Source organism: Salvia hispanica, chromosome 4, assembly GCF_023119035.1.
Source record: "Salvia hispanica cultivar TCC Black 2014 chromosome 4, UniMelb_Shisp_WGS_1.0, whole genome shotgun sequence".
In the NCBI taxonomy this organism is placed as follows: domain Eukaryota; kingdom Viridiplantae; phylum Streptophyta; class Magnoliopsida; order Lamiales; family Lamiaceae; genus Salvia; species Salvia hispanica.
In genome coordinates, this window is record NC_062968.1 from 37,447,924 (window position 1) to 37,472,957 (window position 25,034).

At 33.9% G+C, this 25,034-nt stretch overlaps 1 protein-coding gene and 1 long non-coding RNA gene across 3 annotated transcripts in view; both read right to left on the reverse strand.

The window, feature by feature from the left end:
- LOC125218182 overlaps positions 1–2,073 on the reverse strand; it is a 2,925-nt gene extending 852 nt beyond the window's left edge. The window contains exon 1 of the long non-coding RNA XR_007175894.1: positions 2,011–2,073. This is a non-coding gene — a long non-coding RNA (uncharacterized LOC125218182). The remainder of the gene's footprint in view (positions 1–2,010) is intronic.
- A 6,156-nt stretch (positions 2,074–8,229) lies between these two features.
- On the reverse strand, positions 8,230–21,080 carry LOC125219766 (1,4-alpha-glucan-branching enzyme 2-2, chloroplastic/amyloplastic-like). Of its 2 annotated transcripts, XR_007176207.1 has the most exons (23): positions 20,825–21,079; positions 20,017–20,171; positions 19,315–19,610; positions 18,953–19,051; positions 18,123–18,165; positions 17,493–17,552; positions 17,109–17,189; positions 16,818–16,934; positions 16,257–16,340; positions 15,685–15,806; positions 15,444–15,563; positions 14,395–14,524; positions 14,205–14,315; positions 12,795–12,923; positions 12,167–12,270; positions 11,623–11,767; positions 10,960–11,107; positions 10,784–10,884; positions 10,215–10,292; positions 9,162–9,317; positions 8,962–9,036; positions 8,551–8,817; positions 8,230–8,452 (listed from the first exon to the last, which is right to left on the reverse strand). XR_007176207.1 is itself a non-coding variant. In XM_048121822.1 (22 exons), the coding sequence occupies exons 1-22, from the start codon at positions 20,958–20,960 to the stop codon at positions 8,680–8,682; spliced, it is 2,628 nt and encodes an 875-aa protein (XP_047977779.1). In that variant the 5' UTR covers positions 20,961–21,080; the 3' UTR covers positions 8,230–8,679. The 2 variants fall into 2 exon arrangements, 1 of the variants encoding a protein (XP_047977779.1); XM_048121822.1 differs by having other exon boundaries at positions 8,230–8,817; positions 20,825–21,080.
- Between the last annotated feature and the right edge of the window lie 3,954 nt (positions 21,081–25,034).

A 25,034-nucleotide genomic window follows, 5' to 3' on the forward strand; every position in this document is an offset into this window, starting at 1 on the left:
GTGTGAATATTCAAGTGTTAGTGGTTTAGAAGGCAACTGCTTCGGTTGCTTGTGGTGTGAGAACTAGGGTTTCTGATCTAAGGGGTTTCAGTGACCTAATTCGGTGTGAAAGGGTGGTGTGGTGAAGGTATTGACGGTGCGAGGGTAGACTCCAGTCAATTCATTGGTGCTCCCTTGGATTTGGTTCTAGTTGAATAGATCTGGGCTATGTGGCGGGCTCTGAGCCATTTTCTGTGATCTATTCTGTTTCCCTTGTGTTAGCTTCTTGTTTTCTGATCCGAGAGGATATTGTGTGAAGTTACTGATCTGTTTCTTGAGTGTGCAGGATACTCGCTAAGTGGATGAACCAGCTAGGGTTTCGGTTGAGAGATCTGTAATAGTTAGGGTTCTGATTCTTGTATCACTTGTACACTTACACTCTTGCAATAGTGTATATCAGCCGCGTGGGTGAGAGTTTGGCTGAGCTCTCTTGTACAAGAACAAAGAGGTCTTTGTAATTAGTGAATCTGGACTGGTCTGATCGGGGTTCGGTGGTTATGCTTGCAAGTTCTCCGATGTGACGAGCTCGACCAAGACCTGTGGTGACCTGTAACATGGGGTAGACACGTGGTCTGTGGTCTGGTGGTCTTGGTTTGAGGGGAGGATTGAAAGGGAGCAAACCATATCCCACATCGGAGAATGAACAAGACTTGCAAGTGTATAAATGAGCTACCCCTACTCCATTAGTATGAGGCCTTTTGGGGAGTACCCCAAGAGCAAAACCGTGAGGGCTTTGCCCAAAGCGGACAATATCATACTAATGTGGAGTTCGGATGTGCGCCACCGAGACCCAATAGTTAGCAATATAACACTCCCCACACGTCAAACTCCTATATATAAGTAGCTTGTTTAAGGTTCAAATTTCGTTGATTCAATTCCCTCAATAAAAGTAAAAAGAAAATGTTATTTTCTTTAAAAACTCAATCTTGAATAAGATAAATTGCTTCCCCAGTTACTATCATCAACATAGCTAGGTTTCTCAAACCCCTAGCACATTCTCTGCCACGCCTTTCCTCGCGTCGCGCCCTTCTGTATCCCTCCGTCACCTCTTTTGTGTAGTCACGCCTTTCGGTAGCCCTCCAGTATGATAACACATACGCACAAGGGAACAAAATCACATTCATTTTTTTTAACAAGTATATATTGAAGTTACAGCTGCTTCTGCTTGTTCACTAAATACTCCTAATCTTACCAAACATAAAATTGGCATAATCATTTTATGCCAAAAGTATATCAGACCAATTTATTCAATAATACTATATCAGTTTGCGTGAATAATTTGTAAAAAGAATAAATTAATTACTAAAGGGATTTTTTTCAAGCAATTGTTAGTTGGTTACCAGCATCAATATATAGGAAAGATCGAATCCATTTGAGAGACAATAATAATTTAGTCAATATTCAATACCAAACAGCAGCAGCAGCAACAACAGCAGCAAAAGAGAAAAGACTGATAAACAACAACAAACGAACTTAGAATTGGGACCCTTACATCTACTTTCAAAGAAACCTAATTGAGACAAACGGATACTAAATGTTGATGATGAGCAAAACATGCTGGTGTGGCCTTCTTCTCACTTGTTGGATTTTTTGTTGGCCTTTGAAGAGCTGGTATTGGCGGCGGCGGAGGTGGAGGTGGTGGGCCTATTCATGAGATCATGAGGGATGGGGATTCCGGCAGCAGCAGCGACAGGCGAGTTGGTGGTTGAGAAGAACCTGATTCTCTTGGCTGAAAAACTCAGCCAACATCTTCAACTTCTCATTTTCCTGCATGATTAGGAAGTTCTCCATCTCCAATTTCGAGTTCAAGTCTTTCATTTTCTGTTCAAAGTGAGTGCACATTTAATGTTAATTAAAGAAAGAGAGAAACATTCTTGAAAAAGTTTGATAAGAATTAAAGAATAAAAAAGAGCAAAATAACGTTAATTAAAGATACAAAGGGCCTAAACCCTCTTGGTAATTATAGATCACCTTTTGGAATTAAGGAGGGGAAGAGTGATCAAGAGCCTTTTTCTATTGAAAGGAAGGTTTGTGTAAGTGTGTGAGAAATGAGTCACATCGGCTCCATATATATAGTGCAAAAAAGTTGGTAGAGGGGAAAAATCTTCTCTTCTCACGTAGAAAGAGAGGGAGTGACCGAGAGGATACACCTATTACCTATAGAAAGAGGGCGTGCCACGTTAATTATACATGAGTGTATGCGTGGGTAAAGAGAGAGAATATTATTGATGTTACCATTTTTCTATTATTATGATGATGACCCTAAGAGTTGGAAATTAGGTGAAAGTGTTATAAATATTAAAAATTTATATATGACCAAAAATTTCTCATTTAAATCAGAAATCACACAGTGAATCTTCAAATATAACTTGGTGATGCAAGGTGGCAATGCTTACCCAAAAATTAATGACAGTTTTGTAAAACCAGTATTAGCTATCAGTTTCAGCTGGCTATTTCCAAATTTGAAAATCTGGTGCCTATCTTTATTTAGAAATAACAATGATTAATGATTGTTTCGCAAATATTTTTGTAGTTGTGTAATTGTGGTGACTTAAAAGTTCACGTGATTATTTTAAAGGGAAGTATGTTAGTACTAATTGTATTGTGTTTTGCGGTTGTGTTTATTCTTAACTGAAAGGGAAATGTGTTACTAGTTAAATTGTATTTTGTCGTCGTGCCTACTCTTAATAGAAAGGGAAGTGCGTTACTAACTAAGCTGTATTTTGTCGCCGTGTCTATTCGTACTTTAAAGGGAGTGTGTTGCTAATTAAATTGTATTTTGTCGCCGTTCCTAGTACTCTTAATAGAAAGGGAAGTGTGTTGCTGATTAAATTGTGTTTTGTCGTCTTGCTTACTCTTAATTCATAGGGAAATTTGTTACTAATTAAGTTGTGTTTTGATGTCGTGCCTACTCTATTGAATATGAATTTTCATTGGAGATTTTTTGTGAATTTATAATATAATCTTATGTTGTATTAATATATTTCCATTAAAAATGCTATATTTTTCATTTATATCTATTCAAAAAGTATATTTCCAAGTGAAAGAAGTAAATTAACAGTATCTCTAATTATTTACACTAAATTCAAATTCATCAGTGTAAATATTAAATTAAATAATGATTTTACTATAACCATTTACACTAAACTCAAACTTACCTATTTTTACTCACAAAAATTGGAAAAAAAAAAGATTTGGGTTTTGTTTTAATGTAAATCTAAAAATAAGTATATACTCCATCTGCTATGTCCACAAAAAATAGTCTAATTTTGTATTTTGAAATGTCCACAAACAAATAGTATAATTTTGTCATTTTGAGATGTCCACAAAAAATAGTCTCATTTCTTAAAATAGAAAGTTTATCTCTCATATTTTACCTACTTTTTCTCATCTCTCCTATATTTTAAACATTTATTCTTCACATCTCTCTTACTTTATATATTTTTTTTCTTTTTTTCTCTTACCTTACCAATTTCTCATTAAAACACCACAAATGAAATTATTTTTTTATTGACAGAGGGAGTACTACATTTTACTACTCAAAAGCTAGAAATGAAATTGATTTTGAAGTATCATTGGATCTAATTGTTTATTTCATTTTGGATTTTATTGTATCATTAGAGATGGTTTAAATATACATTCTTAAGAGGAGTACTAGTGAATTCCAAAATTAGAAGGTAAACTGCAAAAGATATACAACTCATTCTTTAATAGAAAGGGTATTTAAGAAGGTTTTTTAATTTTGAAGATATATATTTTTCTCTTCTATACATAAAAGTCAATGGTTTAAATATACATTCTTAGGAGGAGTACTAGTGAATTCCAAAATTAGAAGGTAAACTGCAAAAGATATACAACTCATTCTTTAATAGAAAGGGTATTTAAGAAGGTTTTTTAATTTTGAAGATATATATTTTTCTCTTCTATACATAAAAGTTAAATGTGATAGTAATCTTTTAATATATTTTTTCAATTTATCTTCTTTTTTTTAAATTTACTAGTTTTAAGAATGTATATTTACCTTTTAAGAAAAACGAAATATATTTTTTCCAAATACACCTATTTCCGTTATAGATACTCTAATAATAAATATTCGAATTACACGTCTACTCTTATAAATTGGCGAAACATCCCAACTAAGGGCATACAAATTACTATGAGTGGATGCCCTACGAAATTACTATATATATATATATGTAACACCCCACTTTTTCGAACCCTAATCTTGCATTAAATGTTTTTAATGCTATGAAGTATGTGGATTAAATGATGAGTGATTTATTGCATGATTTTTTGTGACCTAATTGCGATATGGAGTTGAGTTTGAGTTGAATAGTCAAACTTGTTGATTATATGACGTGGCTATTGAATAGTCAATATTGTGGAAAATATGGCGTGGCCGTTGAAAGGTCAATGTGTTGTGAAGATGGAGTGGAATTAAAAATGGTGGATTTTGTGACGTAATTATGTGAATATTTTGATGCGGGGCGAAATAATATTGTGGTGAATTATTCCTAAGGGATGAGTGAGATTAAATAGGAGCATCATTGTTTAATTGGAATTTTCGACCACTTCTATTTATTGGAGAGGAATTCTATTTTTCTTGGATTTAATTATTGCTTGGGATAATTATCCAAATTAAATCCAAAGTCCGATTATTCCTTATTTTCTCCATAGAATTTTCGACCCCTATGCTTATTCCAAGGAGATTTTCGAAAATCTCCTATTTATGGAAGAATGAATTATTTTATTATATTATTTGATCCCTTATTTATTCTCTTCCATGAATAAATATAAATATTCTAGCATATCTTATCATATCTAAGGAGATCTTGTCATATCCTATTTTAATTAGGAAATTAATTAAATTCCTTATGGGAGAGGAATAAAAATCGCCACTTTTCCTATTTAATTGGGGAGAATATTATTTTTATCCTGCTCCGTAATATATTATTCTACTCCGTGAAATACTCAAATTAAATCATAGGCTAATTAAATAGCCTAAGATTTCGAAATCCCCTTATTTCTCCCATAAATCACGCCACCTTTCCCACCAAATCTTCTTAAATCTTTAATTTATTTAATTAAAGATATTATTTCTTGAACACTATAAATAAGAGACAAAACCCTAACCCTAAATCAAAAAAAAAAAAACGTCTCTCTCTCTCCCTCACACCGTTTTCCACTCTCCCACTCTCTCTCAATTTTTCTTCTACTTTTCTCCAATATTTCTTCATCTTTTGAGAAGAATTGAAGTTGAAACTCAAGAATCTTTGAAGAATCATGGCTATTACTTTGTTTCTACCGTTCGTTCTATCAAGAAAAGGTATTTTTATATTAATCTTTCTTCGTCTAACCGATTAATCGGTGTTCTTGAACCCTCATGCATATAGATTGAGCGAAAGGGGAAACAATTGATGAATATGGGATGCATGTGTGTGTGGATCGTGTGTGTGTGTGTGTGTTCGTGCCTCGGTGTGCGTGCATGTGTGTTGTGTGTGTGCGTGTGATGTGTGTTGTAAAACACTCATGCGTGACATGTTTTGACGTCAGATCGGGAGTTGTGGTGCGAATAGAAAGTGATATGATAATCATGCCTTGATTTTTGAGTGATAATATAAAACGAATCGAGGGGAAAAAGGGAAACGTTGGGAACATGCATGAATTTGAGTAGATGATTGAGACTTACTTGTGTTACGCATATATTAAAGGTGATAACTCGCGCTCTCGGTGTGATAGCAAGAGGAAGAACGTACTTGAGATCTAAGGAGTCGAGGTGAGCTTTATTCACTAAACTCTTTTATTACCAAAATAATGATTATGGTGTTATAAGGGTGGTTTAAAACGTTATGCCATGCCTATGATTGTTTTGATGATATTGTGTGCTTGATGTCTAGTTTGTGAGTCCGCTCCATTAGGCTATAGGGCTATATAAACGAATTCGGGTCTGAGTAGGGCCGCAAACCCTATCAGGCTAGTGTACACGGTTGGGATCGGGAACCGTCCTTGCTAGTCGGCCGGTCTCGTGGGCGAATAGTGTGGCCACACTTTCGTCGCACTATGGAATTGTTGATTGTTGAGAAAATGGAAGGAATTGTTTGACTGGCCAGTCTATGAAATTATTTTTGTGATACTCGATGATATTCTTTTATAACTGTAAACTCGAGTTCACTATGGTAAAGATGACATATCTATTAAAATGTTTTGGCATGAGTTCACTGTGTATGTTAAAGTACTCAGCCCTGCATGTGTTTTCCCTATGTGCAGGTTGAGCGACGACGAGCGGTTGGCGGTGTTGAGCAAATAAATTGAATGATAATATGATCGTCTTGAAACATTGAGTGGGGTTGTGTCTTCATACATGACTTCACTTTTCTCTTGGTTGCTTCCGCTGAAACATGAAACTTAGTATCGTTTGTTTGAGTTTGAACTTATTCCTTTTGGTTTAGAATATTGAGACATAATGCGTTTTTGGATTATACTAAACCCTAGTCTTTTGAGCATAATTTACGATATCTATTCATTATTGATTTTCTTGATTAAGCCGTTGACTTATTGCTTTAATAGTTCATTAAATACCTTGGTCAAATCCCTTTAAATGAAACCCTAGCCTATGTTTTTGTTGCTTTTAAGTCCGCCTAGGTAGCGATCGTCGTATTTATTATACCCTAGAATGGCGGGTTGTTACAATATATATCTCCAGTTATACATATACAATAGAAACTAGTAGTATAAAAATTTAGGTACAATTTTTATTTTTTTTAAATAAATAGTACTCCATCCGTCCTTAAAAAGTATAAATTATTTCCTTTTTAATCCGTCCCTGAAAAGTATGAACATTCTACTTTGGAAAACTCTTCTCTCTCTAATGAAGTGAGACTCATTTCTCACTAACAATACTTTAAAAATTTGTTCTATCTATCTCTCTTTTACTTTACCAATTATGCAACTCGTGTCAAACCAATTATTCATACTTTTCACCATTTAGGCAAACAAGACAAGCAACCACCTTCCACAATTGAGACCAAGTAGCTGAGTGTTATGGATGAGGAGTCCAGTGATTCAAATTTTCTATTTCAAATAGTAATATTTATCTTCTGTTTCTATATTGACTATGTTTGATTAAGATTTTGTCCACAAATAGCGTAAAGTATGTTATACTAGTAAAATTTGTAGGAGCCATCACAATGTTGGCCGTAGATTTCTAATGCAGCGGAATGGTCCTAATCATTTAAGAGATTTATACTATATATGGTATGTATAATGGATGCATGTCAATGGCGATGAAGCGCAGTTCATGATGAAGCGGATGCATGGTTAATGGCGATGAAGCACAGTTCATGATGAAGCGCAGCCCATTTGGTAAGATGCTTCCCCTTTAACCAAAATAAGTCTGGTGTTCAAGTCATATATTTCTATCCAATGACATGTTTTTAAACTGCTAAAATTATTAAATTGGACAAACTTTTAGATAACAAAGTTTGGGTGAAAATTATGGGAAATAGGATTATCAGATTATGCATCTGAATTTCTATGGGACGGAGGGAGTAGTAGTAGTAAGATTTGCAGGAGCCATCACAATGTTGGCTGTAGATTTCTAATGCAGCGGAATGGTCCTAATCATTTAAGAGATTTATACTATATATGGTATGTATAATGGATGTATGGTTAATGGCTATAAAGGGCAGCTCATTTGATAAGATGCTTCCCTCTAACCAAAATAAGTCTTCAAGTCATATTTCTATCCAATGACATGTTTTTAACCTGCTAAAATTATTAAATTGGACAAACTTTTAGACAACAAAGTTTGGGTGAAAATTTTGGGTAGGATTATCAGATTATGCATCCGAATTTCTATTTAATTTTGAAGAAAAGCGACTCCCTGGCCAGAAAATATATTATGTCTAATAAAAAAAATGAATAAATTTAGTTAACAGATATTTACATCTAAGATTTTTCTATGCATCCTTAGGGGCTTTTAGCTTAATATACGTACTTCAACTTATATTAAGCCCAAAATAAAAATCTTAACACTATCTGTTTGGATCTTCAATTGCCATCATAAAAATTTAACACTGTCTGTTTGCATCATCTCGCGATACGCTTACTTGTTATTTAATTAGAGATTACGACTTTATATTTATTCTAAATAGATGTAGCATATAACGTAATAAGCATACTCATAACAAGTTTAGGCACGAAAATGATATTTCACTAATGAGAAACACGAGCTTGCCTCTCATTTTTCATGTAAATCAAAGTCAGGCTCAAAAAGGACCAGCTACAACATAAATACGAATACAAAGGAATATACATGGAGACATGCATCAGAGTCGGAATATTCATTCTTAATTCATTATATGCGCCAAACCAGATGCGTAATCTCCTCGTAGATCTGATGGGAAAACTCAATCTAGAATCACATACACTGAGGTTTAGTTGACGATGGATTATTTATTACTCAGACAATCTTGAGATAGCCACCGGAGGATACAAGTTAAGTTAGCGCACCTGCTGTTTCCATTTGTTTTTCGACTTAGTTTCTGCTTCTTCGAGAGTTTGCAAGCCCCATGTTGTTGCAACGGACAGAAAAGCAAGGTGTTGTTGTAAGCCAGAATCACCAACACCTTAACTACAAAGCTAGACTTCAACAATACTAATTTCAGTATCAGCAACATCAACAGGTTCTGGTTCATCTGTTACTAATGCGTACACCACTGCTGTTCTCGAAGGTGCATAGACTAAGAATGAACGGGGTCGGTCATCATGCCACCCTTCCTGTTAAGATTATTAGTAATAAAAAATGATATTAGTATGATAGAAAGGGTATCAAACCTAATATTGATAGCACAAAGAGAATAAATTATACTTCCACTCGTTGAAGAGTTCGAACACCAGTGACAACTTAAGGCATTAACTTACAAATGTAAAATACTCTGCACTGTGGCTGATTCTGTTGAAGCCTCCAAATAGTGAATGATCTGAGTCCAAGACAACCTGAAATATATAGCCATGCTTTTAAAATTGGTTCGTCAAGGGCTAAACAACAACTGGATCAACAAATCAATAAGAACAAAAAACAATAGTATTACAACACAAAATCAATTGTTTTCACAATGTACCTTGTATTTTCCTGGCTTCAAGCAGCCAACCCGGTAGTCTGAATAACTATTACTCCAATGGAAATTAAAGACGAAGACTAAGTCACCCTTCTCAAATACAATTATTCTGTCTCCTTCATCTTTCTTGGATATGTATTGATGCTCTGATGTCATGAACTGCAGAAAACAATTTTTGGCTGTTTATATCCTATTTTACCTAAGAAAATAAACTCAAATGCATTTAAAACTGGAGTCTTGATTGAGAACAGTTCTCTTGAAGGTTTTAGTTGAGAGGAGCAAGCTCAAGAAAATAATCACAGGCTCTTACCAGACACAGGTAGTATGTTTTCTGGTTTTTAAAGAAATATTTTTGCATGTCCAACTACAAGCTAAACCGGATATGACTATTATCAATACATCATATATGAAACAATAGGAGCAATTACAACATGCATGTTGATTTTCCAAATCTATATATGCAGAATGCTATGCTAACACACTTGAATCCATAAAAGAATTATGTGTAAATACCTAAAAGCATCCATTATCATATAACAAAAGTAAAATTATCCACTAATTGTTTTGAAGTAAAAATCAGCCAATAATTTATGCACAATCACAAAATTACTCTTGAGCTATAGCGACCCTTATCGCCATATACAACCAATAATGCATTGGTTGTGAATCAGTGATTTTGTTCAGTTCTATAGTTTCACAATTAAGAATACACTATATTGTGATTGCTATAATTCACTACCCTAAACACTCTTTAAGTGTGAAGAACTACATTTTTTTTACTTCAACGCACACTTATAGCCTTCTTAGTTGTGAAGAAATCAAATAAAGTGTGGCTAAATAGTAGTAGTAAAATAGTAAATGTGGATACTTCGACTTTTTTTATATTAGTGGCCAGATTTTACTTTTGTTACCTGATAATGGCTTTTTTCGTCTTCAGTTTCACTAAAAAATTATTTAAAAAATTATTGTTTGTATAATATCTATAGTTACCAGAAAGGGGCAAAAGATACCCTTAGTTTAAATAATGCAAGGAAACTCAGAGCAAGAAATACATACGCCGTATCTTTCTTCAAGATGTTGCATCGCTCGATCAAATTCTTGCAATCCATTATATCTCAAATAGTCTGCATCACCCTGCATATACATCAATGTTCATTAAAGAAAAGATGCAACTGCTGCAGGGATCTCTAATGATGATGTAACACAGCAGTGCTCCACAAAATATCTTTGCACAAAGTAACTCAATCAAAGTTGATTATTCAACATAGGATGCTATCGTATTATACTAACTTCATTGTGGAAAGTATACCAAAATAGAAGGTAAAATACCTTGCAAAGAATCAAGAGTTACTTTTTTGAGTCCTTAGGCCATGTTTCCTGTTTAGTATTCCTATTTGAAATCAATTTTATAGCCAATATAGAAGGCAAAATACCTTGCAAAGAACTAAGATTTACTTTTTTGAGTCCTTAGGGCCATGTTTCTTGTTTTAGTTTCCTATTTTAATTCAATATCAATCGTATAAGTATTTGGCTGTCATAGTCCAACAGTTGAGAAACCAAGAGAGCACAAGTTGCTCAAGCAAATCTAACAACTTGAAAACGTAACTAAACTCATTAAAACTTACCAGATCAAATCTACGCCTGCATTTGTCATAACTGAACCCATTTCCTGGGATTACTGTGCCATCAGGAAGATGTTGATCGGCTCTGGGAAAGTCTATCCACTCTGATTCGCATTAAAAGGACAGTCAGAGAGTACTTATGATTCATTTAGCGCAGCAAATTTTTCATGTGCACCTACCAGGATGTCCAAATTCATTTCCCATAAAATTTAAGTATCCTTCCCCACCTAATCCCATTGTTATAAGCCTGATCATCTTGTGCAATGCTATTCCACGATCAATTACAGGTGTGGATGGTCTATCCAAAGCCATGAAATCATACATATCCTGAGACAGATCCAGAAGACAAGAATAAGTTTATATTAGTATATCATACTGGCACACAATATCATCATCAAGATATTCAGTATATTTGTTATGGTGTCAATATGTATTTTTAACTTCTCCTGAGAAGTATGGAAGTGGTTGCAACTATAGAAATGGCAACTAGTCAGTTCAATTGATCTTCATTTTTGGAACCCTGGCTAATGAAGATATAGAAGATATTTTATCATTGGTTCAAATAACCATATTCTCATAATTTTCCTTATTTTTGTTGAAGCCGTAATTAGTTCATTCATGATATATGCGTAAATATTTATATAATCAGAGTTTCTAGAGAAAGCAAAATATATCTCCTCTTTAAGACAATAAGTTGGAACTATTGAACAAACGCGGATTAAAATGTGCAATGCGAGTATAATTTTTCTAAATAGATAACGAGTGCAACTATATTAAACTCCTACATGCTTTCAAGAATAGAAGTAGCAATTACATATTGGTAACTTAAAACATATTCTGACCTTATCCATCAACCAAAATGCAATAGTTTTATCTCCAACAAGAGCTTGGTCATGACTTTCTGCATAGGCGACACATTTTTCATTCCACCTTCTGTTCGTAAGTGTGTGTATAATATCTCCCATTTTCCAATCTTCATCCCTTTTCCTGAATCAAAAGAGTAAGGGAAGAGTGACACTGGATAGTAAAAGCATTATGTGGTCCCAACATAAAATATAAAATTAATGTAAATTGCGGAGAGTTAAAAGTTAATATTTTCCAACTTAGTATTTGAAGATTAAGATGTCCAGTTCATAAAATTGAGGTTATATAGTGGCAAAATAGATTGCACTCGACGCGTGTAGATAATAGCTAGTATTTTTCTAATTAGTTGCTGTCTGTATAAACTTAGTGGAAAATTGAAAATAAGTAAAAGAGAAATCCACTGATAGCATCAAATCACCCAATATGATAGTCATATCACCAAGAAAAATTGCCTTAAAGGAAGGAATGAGATTTATCGTTTTATAGTCAGTACATAGGTATTAGAGTGTCAAGGGCACATACTTGAGAGTCTCAATCCATTTATCGGCAATAGCCATGTGCAGACGATAGTCAAATCCAATACCTCCATCTTCAAGAGGAATACAAAAGGCTGGCATTCCACTGACCTGAAATAAGAGAATATACGATTAAGGACAGTCACGTGTAGACATCAAAATAGATACTGTCTTTTCAGAATAATGAAGATTGTTATTGTGACAAAGCATTGGCATATGAAGGAAATCATCAACTGTTTCATAAGTTCAGAAAAATTTATGCAACTTTAGAATAACAAAGGATTTTAGCAAAGATTTACCGCTTGCAAGTTGCAGGCATAAGACTTTTTTAGTGATTCTTTTGTTAACCAGGGATATGAACAAGAAAAAACTGAAAAGTGATAATGAAAAATATTTGAACTGATTGCTTAAGATATCAGAAAAAGTATGTGTGCAACTACTTTTTAGAGAAAAAATACTCCTGTAGGTTGGATCTTCACTCCCTTATAATCTTTACCACTTAAAGATCTTATTTCAACAAATCCAGCTTCTTCCGTCTAACCCAACCCAAAAACATCCAAACAATCAGACAGAACAAAATAAACGAGGCATGACGTCATGACATACTTTGTTTTATGTTAAATCTACAAACTTACATCTTCACCTATTGTCAAAGCTTCAGGAAAGAGCCCGTGAATCATATCATTGACAAGCATCAAATAGACAACTGCATCAACATCTGTTGCGAACCCAAAGTACTCGTTGTAGTTCCCAGTAAATGCCACCTTTCATCAAAGAATACATTAGTCTGAACTCTGGATATTACTGATTAACATTAAGAGCAGGGCGTAAACCAAATTATGCTCAAAGGCTTCTAGAAACAGTATTCTATTGCGGGAATGGCAAACTCAATGCATGCTTAAGGTTAGTCTTATATTCATGCTGAGTTACATCATCTTAAGCTAGCTCACAATCTGTTATGGTTTATCGGTACAGAACTTGTGAGTGAACAGTCTAGATTATATCATCTACCTGGGACCAGATGAAATAGCATAAATGGAAAATGTTAAAAATAGATGCTGATGTTGAATATCCATTTAGTACATGACACAATTGTTATTTGATGACAAATAAGAGAATCTTTCCGGTCAAACATCCAAGAAAAAGGATGCTTGGAAGAGAAAGTATGGGAACCTCACAGACCAAAAATGATAGATTAAAGAAAGCCCTTGAAACAGAGTACCCTGTTTAATGAAATATGTATGAGAATATTTCAAAGAAAAGGTAAAGAATAAGAAAACAGGCCTGAACCGACTGGTATTGTCACAAATGAATTTTATATTATTTTTCTTTTCCTCACATGTTTTTTGTTTAACAATTGGTATAAATTAGAAGAGCAAAGTCCAACTTGTGGATACTAAGGCTGGGGTGCAGAAAAGTTGCCCCAAAACATAAGGAGCATTCGTGAGTAAAAGACAAACCTGTTGCAGTTGAAAAAAGATTCAAGGAGCAATTCTTGACTAGTTGACAGATCATCAAAAAAACTGGTTGAATCTAAAAGAAAAAGAAACAAATGTCTGTACCACGACTTTAATAATTTAGTACAAATCGTGACAGGAGTTCTGGGCAAGCTAGAAAGGTAAGGATTGGAATTTAGAGATTATCCGGAGAAAGCTTTGGTGGATGCTGGATAGAGAAAGTAAACAAATTAGTTTGGTAGGCTTGCAACAGGTGTGAAAGAAGTCGTGAAAACAATATTTGAAAATGCAGAAGAAAGTTTGATCAACATAATTTCAAATCTTACACAAATTCGAGAATCAAAACGAAGTTCGTGAATATTTCAGTTAGGTTGACAATAATTGGCACCCCGTTCTCCTTTTTCTTCACACAACTAACAGATTGTACTACCACTTTTGTGTTCCTTCAAGAAACAAATATTGTACTGGCCACTGGTGGAATAGAATTTTTCTAGGTGAGCATTATATTTGATATGTCATAGATTACTAATTGCATGATTAACCACATTCATCAATAAATGAACAGATGCGTTAACAAAAAGATAATACCCCTAAACCATGGTGGGTATACATCATGGATGTCACCCCATCAAATCTGAAGCCATCAAACTTATACTCATCTAGCCACCATCTTGCATTCGAGAGAAGAAACCTCAAGACCTACGATTGAGGATGCATTAGGCAAACAGAATAACAGTAGCAGAATCTGTTGTATAATTGATATCTAGACAGTACATACTTCCCACTGTCCATAGTTAAAAAGACGAGAATCCCACATCCAATGATAACCCCGCGATCCAGAGTGAAAGTAACAGGCATCAGTGCCATCAAACATGTTCAATCCATCCAAAGTATTATTTGATGCATGACTGCAGGCATTAACTTTCAGTCAATTGACAAATGAATGGCAAAAGCTCTTTGATTCACACAGAAACAGCAACAAGAGATGCAACAGAAATACAGAAACACCACCCCCTCCAGTGAAAACCAAATCAAAATAATTTTTCCAAGACAAACAGAACATAGAGATCAAATACTATATAGTAACTCTTTGGTAAAGACAGAGAGCTCTCTCTTCGATAAAGCAGCAAGATGGATTATCAGAATAGCTATCCATTAAGATGCTTGCATAAACAACTAATGCAGCAGAACTTCCAGTCAGGTCTCCAAATTCTTCAATAAAAATAATTTGAGTTCTCAAATCACCACCTAAACATCAAATCATTTGGATCTCCCAGGAAAAATTCAGGGGTTCTGATAAAATGTCATAATAAAGTAAGACTGTGTTATAGAAAAGAAGCGAGGGAGGCTGGCAGGTATAGTAAGAACAAAAAATCGATGGAAAACAGACTGTAATGAATTGAAATAAATAATAGTAGTAATAAACAATTCTCTTATGAGGTCAATCAGTCTAATGAGGCCCTAAGGTAAATTACAGTCCTTAAACTAAATTCAATATTCATCATTGCTCTCAAACTTATGGGGACTTATTTATAGGACTCTCAGAATACAAAGGAAATAAGATAACATTTGAAGATAGACTTCTTCACTTTTAAATTTAAAGATGATCTTCTACACTTCTAATCATTAAACTTCTAGCTTTTTAATTCTTGATGCATATCGTACCGACTAATACTCCAGATAGCAGACTGGAATATCCAAAACTGAAATGAGATCCCCCAATAACATCACATCCCCGTGGAGAACATGATGCTAAACAGCTATATGTAATTTAGAGACAGCATTCTTGCTTATACTTCAATGATTGTTTTTTTTGGAATAATATACCTGTGCACAATATCCATCAGAACAAGCAAGCCCAATTCATGAGCTCTATCTATCAAAGACTTAAGCTCATCTGGAGTCCCAAAGCGACTGCTTGGTGCAAAGAAGTTCGTCACATGGTAGCTGAGACAAGAATGAGATAAAAAAAATATATCAGCAGCCAAAGTGCAGAAAAAGTAGAAGATGAGGATACGGTATAGCTCTATATAAGGAAAAAATTCATGACTAGAGTGAGGCATATTACCCGAAACTTGCATAATACGAATGCTCCTGAATTGCCATTATCTGAACAGCATTATACCCCAATTTCTTGATGCGAGGGAGAACTTCGTCTCTGAAGTTTACGTACGTATTGATAACAGGATCCTGCATCCAACATCAACAATAAAACAGGTAAGTTCTGCATTTGAACATGAAACAGTATAATATAGGAAATCTAAAGATTCTAATTAACTTTACTAGTCCATGGCAAAGGTTATATGTCCCAACTTCTTGAGTTGGCACAACTAATTCAAAGAGAAAAACACATCGTAATTCTTCCAAAAGTTTATGGATTGTCTGATGCGCTTTAAGAGCCAGATTTATGGCAAATAATTTTTAATATACAACTTTTGTTAACCATTTCAAGCCCATTTCAAAAGGATCTTTCATCTAATACTCCTATGCTTCTGCATCTCATGAATTTTCTTTTAGTTGTTGAGGAGGAAATGGATAAGATACTGAAGTTGGCTCAGTTATTCATAATAAAAAGAAAAGGCACCAGATAAGTTACCTAGTTGAATTTACTTATAAGATCTTTAGAGAATAGAAGCATACCTTACTACTCATTCCAACATGAGACTCATATATCCGCAGTGATTTTGGTTTCATTGGACGAGGATGTTCAAATACATGTTTTTCCTGCGAAAAAAGTATACTTAGTGCATCATTAGCTGAGGCCTGAGAACAAACGAAATCTAAAAGAAAACTACATCAGGTAAATGACTACTCATCCCAAATCCCTGACAGACAAGAAAAAGGGAAAGGGTCCGGCTGTAGCACATTGATTCATAGCCGATAGCAGTCTGAGGACGGAACGCATGAAATTGGATTTATTCTCTTCTGACTTGGAGAGCAAAACTTTTAGTGCAACACTTAAATTTATTCTTGCATGATCACTGTATCTAATATCTCTTACTATTAATATATATACAGTAGACATTGTGAAATGGCTAGAAACAGCAATCTACTCAGATTTAGATTATGATAGTGTCCACTTCAGAAAACTGAGTCACTTATTTTCCCCTTGTTTTCTAGTTCTCCAGTCATCCAAAAGGTGGATCAACTACCGAAGAGGCAATAAATATTACAAGAATAACAGAGAAAAATCATGAATACCTCTTCTGGAGGATCATAATATATTCCATTAAATGGAATTTCCCCCGGAGCCTGAACAGAGAACTTGATCCAAGCTGGAATAGAATCTTTCATGCCAGATGGAGTATCCATACGGATCTACATTTGAATATTATATTATAGATATGATGATTAACATCTTGTCAATAGTACCACAAAAAAGTAATAATCACAAGTGATTGAGATTAAGATTTTGTGATTGTAATAGTGTTCAAGTACAGTCAGAGATCTAAGTGAGAAATACTATCATGAACTCATATAAATGGATATTACCTTCACACGGGAACCATGCGGAATAGCAGGAGAACCATCAGCATTGTTTGGCAAGAAGATCTCCCAAACACCAAATTCATTCTGTAATGAACTCTTTCAGATTAATCATGTGGCAAATATTCATGAAGTTGATCATCATGCAACACGCAAATGAGAGAACAGTCTTAACAATGCAAAGCACTTGCAACCAAGATTTGGTAGTGGTCTAACAATGCTAAGGGTAGAAACTAGCAATAGAGAGGAAAGAAAGACAAAAGAAAATGAAAAGCAGCTTTGTACTCAAATTGTGAGTGCTCAAGCATATGAAAAATATCTTTGTCCAATAATATGAATCCCTGAATATCAAGAGAATGTTGAATAACAAACAGGGGAAGAAAAGCTTACGCAAGTCATGACATCAGCATTAGGATTCCAATTGTTGAAATCTCCAATAAGTACAGCCGACTGCACGGTAAGAATTGTCAATTCATAGCAGCAATAAAATAAAAGAGATATAAAGGAAGTTGGCAGATATTGAAAGAGCCAATAAATGAAAGAATCAAGTATACTTCACATGTGATCAGTTTAGGCAGATAGAGACCCAAAAACACTTACAACGCCAAAAAGACTAGGGCAAGAAGCAAATTATGAGGGGTTTCATCAGGTATTATCAGCTTGTTTGTTAAATTGTACTCCCTTCATCCACTAAGAGTGTGCAACATTGGGGGTGACACGAGTTTTAATAAAATGTCATGTAGATATTTGGCTAGAAGAGAAAGTGTCCCAACAAGGGATATATATTGGATAAAGATTGTGGGCCATGGGTAGAAAATAAGAAGTATTGTGAAGGTAAATTATAATGAGATGTGTTCAAAAAAGGAAAGTTGCACACTCTTTGTGGACGTCTAATAAGGCAACTGTTGCACACGCTCATGGTGGATGGAGTAACAGAGAAGAGAAGAGGAGAAAAGAGGACTCATTGAACTGAAAGAAAGTATATATATCAACTTATGCAAAATAATGAGCAGCACTAACCTTGGCACCAGGTGCCCATTCGCGGTAAGTAATACCTGTCTCACTGTCAAAAAGATTTACTAGAAATTAGGATAGGACTATCATAAAACTCAGGTTTCTTTAATCAAGTAAAATATGCATTTCTTTACACACAAAGATAACTATATTATAGTAGTGATAGGTGAACTGGATGATAAAAAAGTTATAGCTTCTCAAAATTCAATATAAAAGCATTAACACTTCAAACATGATTTATAATTCTTGTTGAGTTTTCATATTTTCTTCCCACTAACAGATTACTAAGGACTAAGTTTCTGCTCTGAGAAATCACAGTAGTCAGCTTTTTACGAACCTCTATAGTCTATTCTGATATGGCTGTCAGTACTCAATATTTAATATCCCATGGGTACATGATGCATTTCCTTCTCCAGAAAACATGTGGAATGGTTTCCCAAGAAATTTTCTCCAGTGGTGTCTTGTCATGATGGAGAAATTATTGGATTGTCATAGTCAGCGGCACAGCATCATTAGTAGTTATATGAAGATGCCTATATGAAATATGGATATGTAAGCCTTCTCCAGATTGAGTATGAATGGTGGATGAAGAACTCCTCTTAACTTCCTATACTACAAACACTACCCAAGTGCGTGCATTCTTACACATCAACTTTCCACTAAAATTAGTATCTTCAACTATATGGATGTTCCCTTACAAGACGTAGTGAAAACACATGGAATGAACTTTCATAATTTCTTATTCCATATGTGCAAACAGATTCTAAAACCATGATTGTCTCTGGATGGCTGTCAACATATCAAGAGAACAAAATAAAAATGCCCAGCATACAAACCTGCGAACAAAACCAAATTTCTCATAACCACGAGAAAAGGCCTCCAATCCACCTTCATTCTTGTCAATTGCTGCACGCAGTTTTCTATACTGGTCATACCTGGAAAGACATGATGTTTAGTGAAATAATCAAATTGGTCAACTTACAACTTGCAGCTTCACTAGAAACTACAAAAAAATAACTTTCAGAAATATCAAATAATATATTTATGATCCTAATTTGTAATAGGAGAGAGGATATAATGTTAAAGTTAGAAGATATTATTTCACTACAAAACTTTAAGAATGTAAAATATAATCTGTATACCACTTTAACTTTCTAGCAAACTGATTTTTCCAACAACGTTATCTATACTAACTTACCGATAATCAAGATGCTGGCGGTGACTGCTCAACATTGGATCTATTTCATATATCCTCTGACCAGTACCAGGAGGAGGAATGATCTTCCCTCTTATCCTCATAGATTCACTGCTTGTTGTTTCATACGTTGAATCTGATGTCCCTTCAGCTTTTGCTACAACATGTGCATCTGGTAGTTGTGCAGAAGCGGGATCTTCCCCTGTGATAACTTCACTGGAACTGAGCTCGATTATATTTTCTTGATCGTCAACTTTCAGTTCATGTTTTGTTTCTGAACTTTCTATTTCGCCGGATATCTGGAAACAAAAATCACATGGAAACATAAAATCAATGAATGGAGAAGATTTTGCAGTTTCAAAAAATTCTTACTGCACACCTGTTACAAAGTCACAACAGTTTCAATCTATAAGAAAGTTTTAGATCATAGATAATGGATACTGAAGACTATAAGACAGTTCCCAAGATTAGTGCTAATAGCCATAACTCAGAAGATCAAACAAGTACCCAAAATGCAACTGCAAACTTGGCTCGGTTTATAAGTCAACAATAATATTTTCTACCTAAGTCCTTGTGTTAGTACTAGTTTTCTGCTCTCTCACATTGTCTCTCTTCTGATTTAGTCATGTAAGTGGTCTGGTGGTGTGAATGATTTCCTACTCAGTCCGAGGTTATGTTTCAAGTAAGGTTTTCTAGCAGACATGCCTTGGGATTATCTGAAACTGTCTCGTGGACCTCCACTTCCTTGGTTGGAGACAAGGGGTCATCATTCTCAGTGCCTGGAACTAAAACCTTCTCTGATGTAGTTGCCATTGATGACTGGGAACCAGACTCGTATGACTTCCCAGCAAAAATCTTCCCTATATAAAAAGCACATAAATCAGCGGGAATACAGATTGTTGAAACCCTAGTTTTGATAAGTAGAGCTAAAACAGAAAGGGAAGATAAAATATTTAAAGAAGCAATTAACTTCATCATGGCCCAATATGACCTATTAGTGCAGATATCATCCTCTAATTCTCTTCTACTATATTGTTTGTTTAAACGTTTTCTATTACACATTTAATTAACTTATTTGCTGCAGTTCTTTCAGCTGATTAACTAAGCCACAACAAGGGGGCTAAAACAGTCGGTAACTCCTAATCCATCTAAGAATGAAAAGAAACCATCAACTCTTATGCTTCCCTGCAAATTATTCAGAATTTCATACACACTAGAGTTCACCAAAAAAAACAGAGCAATAGACGCGAAACCACATCCAACAAAATTTAAGATCCAACACGAAATGAAAACAAGTAGGAAGATAATGATCCCCAAAACACCGATTGCAGATTCATAAAGTTCACAAAAAGCACAAAATGTTCATCCATACAATCACCACTCACCAGGCCTGGTGGTGGTCCCAAACAAAAGGAATTGTATATTTTTCTAATAGTTCAGCAACGGAACAATAGAATAAACTAACACCAGCACCACCTCTTACACACAAAGAGGGGAATGAATCCACACTCACGAGAATTGGATTTATTCTTAACAATCAGCGAGACGCGAGGTGTCCTATCGGCGGCGCGCGAGCTCCAGCCATTGCTCCCGAGGTTGTAGGCCGATGGCACCCCGGGCAAGCGCACGCCAGAGAGCGTGTAAACCATTTTCCGATTATTTTTTTAAACACAAAATTAAACGGAAATGTATAGTCTAGTGCAGATCTGCAGCGAACTCGAGAAACGCCATGAAATCCGTGTGGAGCGAGAAGCAAGTTAAGTAGGGAGTATTATTCTTATTATTAATAATGGGCGAGGCGGTACGTGTGATGTGAGGATGACTGCATGGCGAGATTGGGTGTGTGGGGCCTATGCAGCATCGTCTATTCGAGTGATAATTTCATAAATATCTGTTGATGTTTGTTTGAGCCTTGAGAAGGGAAATATCGTGGGCCAATCGATCACATGGACTTCTCTGTGTGAATCAGGATTTTTTATATTTATCGCCTTCTTATTTACCAGATTAATACTATTCTTCGAGATATTTCTGCATTTGTTTCAGCATATTCTCTCTTTTTGTTCGATTTATGACTTTTCATTCCATATCCTCATTAATTATCTTGCTCATCCAATTTCATGTTTTAAAATTAAATACTCCCGTTACAAATACTGAATTTCCTTTTTCATCTGAACTAAAATAGTTTATACATTAATTTGTGGAAACATTTTCGGCTGTTTTTTTTTCTCCACTATTCACTATAATTTTTCAACTGACTTTTTTTCTTTTATTCTTATTTTATTTTAAAATTACATATTAAAATTCGTGTCATTCCCAAATGAGCTAATTTTATCAAGATTGAGGGAATAGTTTATAATACTTGCCTTTCAAATAATTTCTCTGTTTTATAAAAATAGTTAATCTTTCTATTTTTGTTGTCCTATAAAAGTAATTTATTTATAATTTGATAATTTTATCTTTCGAATAAGATTAGCATTATCCTTCCCTTACTAATTTTTTACTAATTATATTTTAACTGTTTTTTTAATCTTTTCTAATTTATTGATTGTACATTCGAACTTGTGTTATCTCAAAAATTTTACGAATAATTTTTTTGAAAGCTTAGACTCTGATTTCTCAAATCAACCATTAGAAAGTTTGATTCACTTTTTCTTCAAAAGTTTTAACGTAGAGAACAAATAAATGATTGGACACTTATCTTCTATCCATTCGTCCCATAAAAATAAGAATATTTTTCGTGTTACAGGATGTCCAATAAAAAGAATCTCTTTTATTTTTAGTAATTTTTTCTCTCTAATAAGGTAGGCATCATTCTCCTCTAACAATTATACTCCGTATAATTTATTTTTTCCTTTTATCTCTTCTTACTTTACCAATTGTGCATTAATTCTCGTATCATCCCAAATGTCTATATTTTTATGCAACGAATGGAGTATCTTTTAAAAATTAAATCAAAATTAAAATAGCTTAAATGGAAATCTATACATATAAAAAGATGGTTTTGAAAAAAAAATAACTTAAATATCATTGGAATTGTTCTAAAATCATGTTATAACTTTTCTTTCAATTTTTAATACATGATGAGAAAAAAAAAATAGTTATTCCCATTTTAATTATAAAACGTTGCATCTAATGTTGGGTATATCCTATTAAGGGTCATATTGTACTGCTTATACTCTAATCCAAAATCAAGACCAAATTTTCACTCTTAGATTTTAAAATAAGTGGATGAGATTAAATTTTACAAATCTCAATAAATAATAGACAAAATATCAACAAAAGGGTAATATCATCATTATGTCATCATATGATAATTTTCGTGAATGTTTTTTATATCAACATAGTGTATTAACAATATGACATAAGAATATCAACACTAAGTAATACAAGAAAATATCTAACATATATTTATTGAGATTTTTATATGGTTTTATTGAGATTTTTTTTATGTATTTGTTGATAAAAATATGGTTATCAACACTTACTTAAAACTAAAATAAAAAATATCAAATTTCATCATCCGAACGTCGTCGAAACATATGCAATTGAGATCTCATTGGAATCTTTATAAAATTATCTTTAATTTGATATATTTTTTGTGAAAAAATAATTTAAATCGAGAGAGTTACGTAAATTTAAAGTTTTGAAGATGATTTTAATGAGAGAGAATTGACATTAATACCCTCTAATTTTATTTATTAATTTTCTTAATTAAACATATTATCCATGTGACATTATTTCAACCATTAAATTTTCTAATCTAATGGCTAAAATTTAGTCTTAGTTTGGGATTACTAATTAGTTAATAATTGATCACTCCCCTCCTACCCTACGAATATATATAAAGTTGATTTATTATAAATATATATTGCATTTGATAGCTTACAAGAATATCATTATAACTAAAAAAATATTTATTGATTAAAATTGTGTTTATTAGTGAACCCGCCTTTTGCTGTTACGTCAAATCGAACGTAATAAAAGGGTATAAATTTTATTTTGGGTTGTTCCAAGGTAGTTGAGTCGTAGTAGTATAGTATTCCCTCCGTCCTGCTTTAGCAGTCCCATTGATTTTCTTTTTTGGCAAAAACTCTATTTTTTCTCATACTACTTACTTTCTTCTTCTCTATTATTTTATTCACTCAGTTCATACTTTTCAGGAACGAGTTGGAGTATTGTTTTATACTATAGTGGTTGATAATATTTTTTTCAGCTAAAATTAAATTGGGGTTAATTTAATTAGTTAAAGCCAAATAGGAGTGACTAGGGGTGGGAATACGGGTATCCGTGGATACTCGACCCGAAAAAATCGGGTATCCAAACCCAAAAATCATCTAAAATGTCCACCCGATACCTGACCCGATATATTTTCGGGTAATCCAATACCCACCCCGGATATCCAAACCCGATGAATCGGGTACCCAAATACCCGACTCTTTACATGTGTTAATAACTAATAAAAAAAAATTCAGATTATAATTATATTTATATAACTACAGAAAATATTTAAATACACTAATATCTTTAATGTTGCATTTATTTTGTAGTATAAAACTATATAAAAAAAAATAGATCACTTTTATTTTAAAGTACACGATTATATTTATGAGGATTGGTTATGTAAGTAAAAGAGTAAAAGTTACACATTTAACTAAAATATAGAAGTAGTGACCTAGAGTAAGAGAGATTGACTTATTTATACTATAAGTTTAGAGAAAGTTATAATTAGTAAATAAATTAATTTGGCTCTTGAAGCCTGAAATGACTAAACCTAATTTATAAAATACTTAAAATAATAAATTGGGTATTTAGGTAATTCCCGATACACATTCGGGTTACCCAATACCCGAATTATCTTAAATTTCAATTCCCAACCCCATACCCAATCCCATAAAAGTGGATATTGGATACCCAATACCCGGCCGGTATCGGGTCGGGTACGGGTAAACCCAATACCCGATATCTATATTTCCACCCGTAGGAGTGACTAGCCCAACATAACTTTATGAATAGGTTAATAGATGAGAGACAAAGGATAAACCTCCATCTCTCAAAATTTGCATACCTCCCTCTCTTGAATAGGATAAAAAATTGCACTTCTATTTTGTGTAGGGATTCAGTCTCTTCTCTCTCCAAAACTTATATATTTTGATAAGTTTAACTCACTCTAAGATCAAAACAAAAGTTGGGATACAACTAGAAGATACCTGGTTGAGTACTGAAGATCATCACATAGAGAATACGCAAGCGATCGTCGATTCTTTGAAAAATCATCAAGGTATCGAGTTCTCTCCGTAGAATTCATGTTTAAAGGTTCAATTCAACCTGAAGCATAATTTAATTCAAGTTCTTTGCATGTAATATGTCAATTTGTGCGAATAGAGTCCAAATAATCACCTAAATAGATCCTGTGTTTAATTTGTTTGAATTGTAAATTCTTCTGCTGCAAACCCCAATAAAAATAAAGTAGGAAAGAAAATAAAGTAGAAAGATAAAAGAGATAAAGGAAGAAGGAAGATATTTTTTTTGCTAACAACCGGAAATGAAGTAAGACAATCCAAAATGGAATATGGAGGAAATAGCTTAGGACGGAGGGAATATTTTAAAAGAAATACGATAAGGTGTGCATCACGAGTGTGAGATACTAATTATTTATAAAGTGAATGATTTTATATGAGTGAACAATATTTTTGGTACTACGTGGTGTCATTTTTAACATTTGA

What these genes read in the sequence shown, in the direction of transcription:
- LOC125219766 (XM_048121822.1), bottom strand. Translation starts at nt 20,960, where the DNA reads ATGGTTTACACGCTCTCTGGCGTGCGCTTGCCCGGGGTGCCATCGGCC. An exon ending in ATTATGATCCTCCAGAAGAG is followed by an intron (nt 16,341 to 16,817) that starts GTATTCATGATT and finishes CTTTTTTCGCAG; the next exon opens with GAAAAACATGTATTTGAACA. An exon ending in CTTTGACAATAGGTGAAGAT is followed by an intron (nt 12,271 to 12,794) that starts GTAAGTTTGTAG and finishes CTCTTATTTCAG; the next exon opens with GTCAGTGGAATGCCAGCCTT.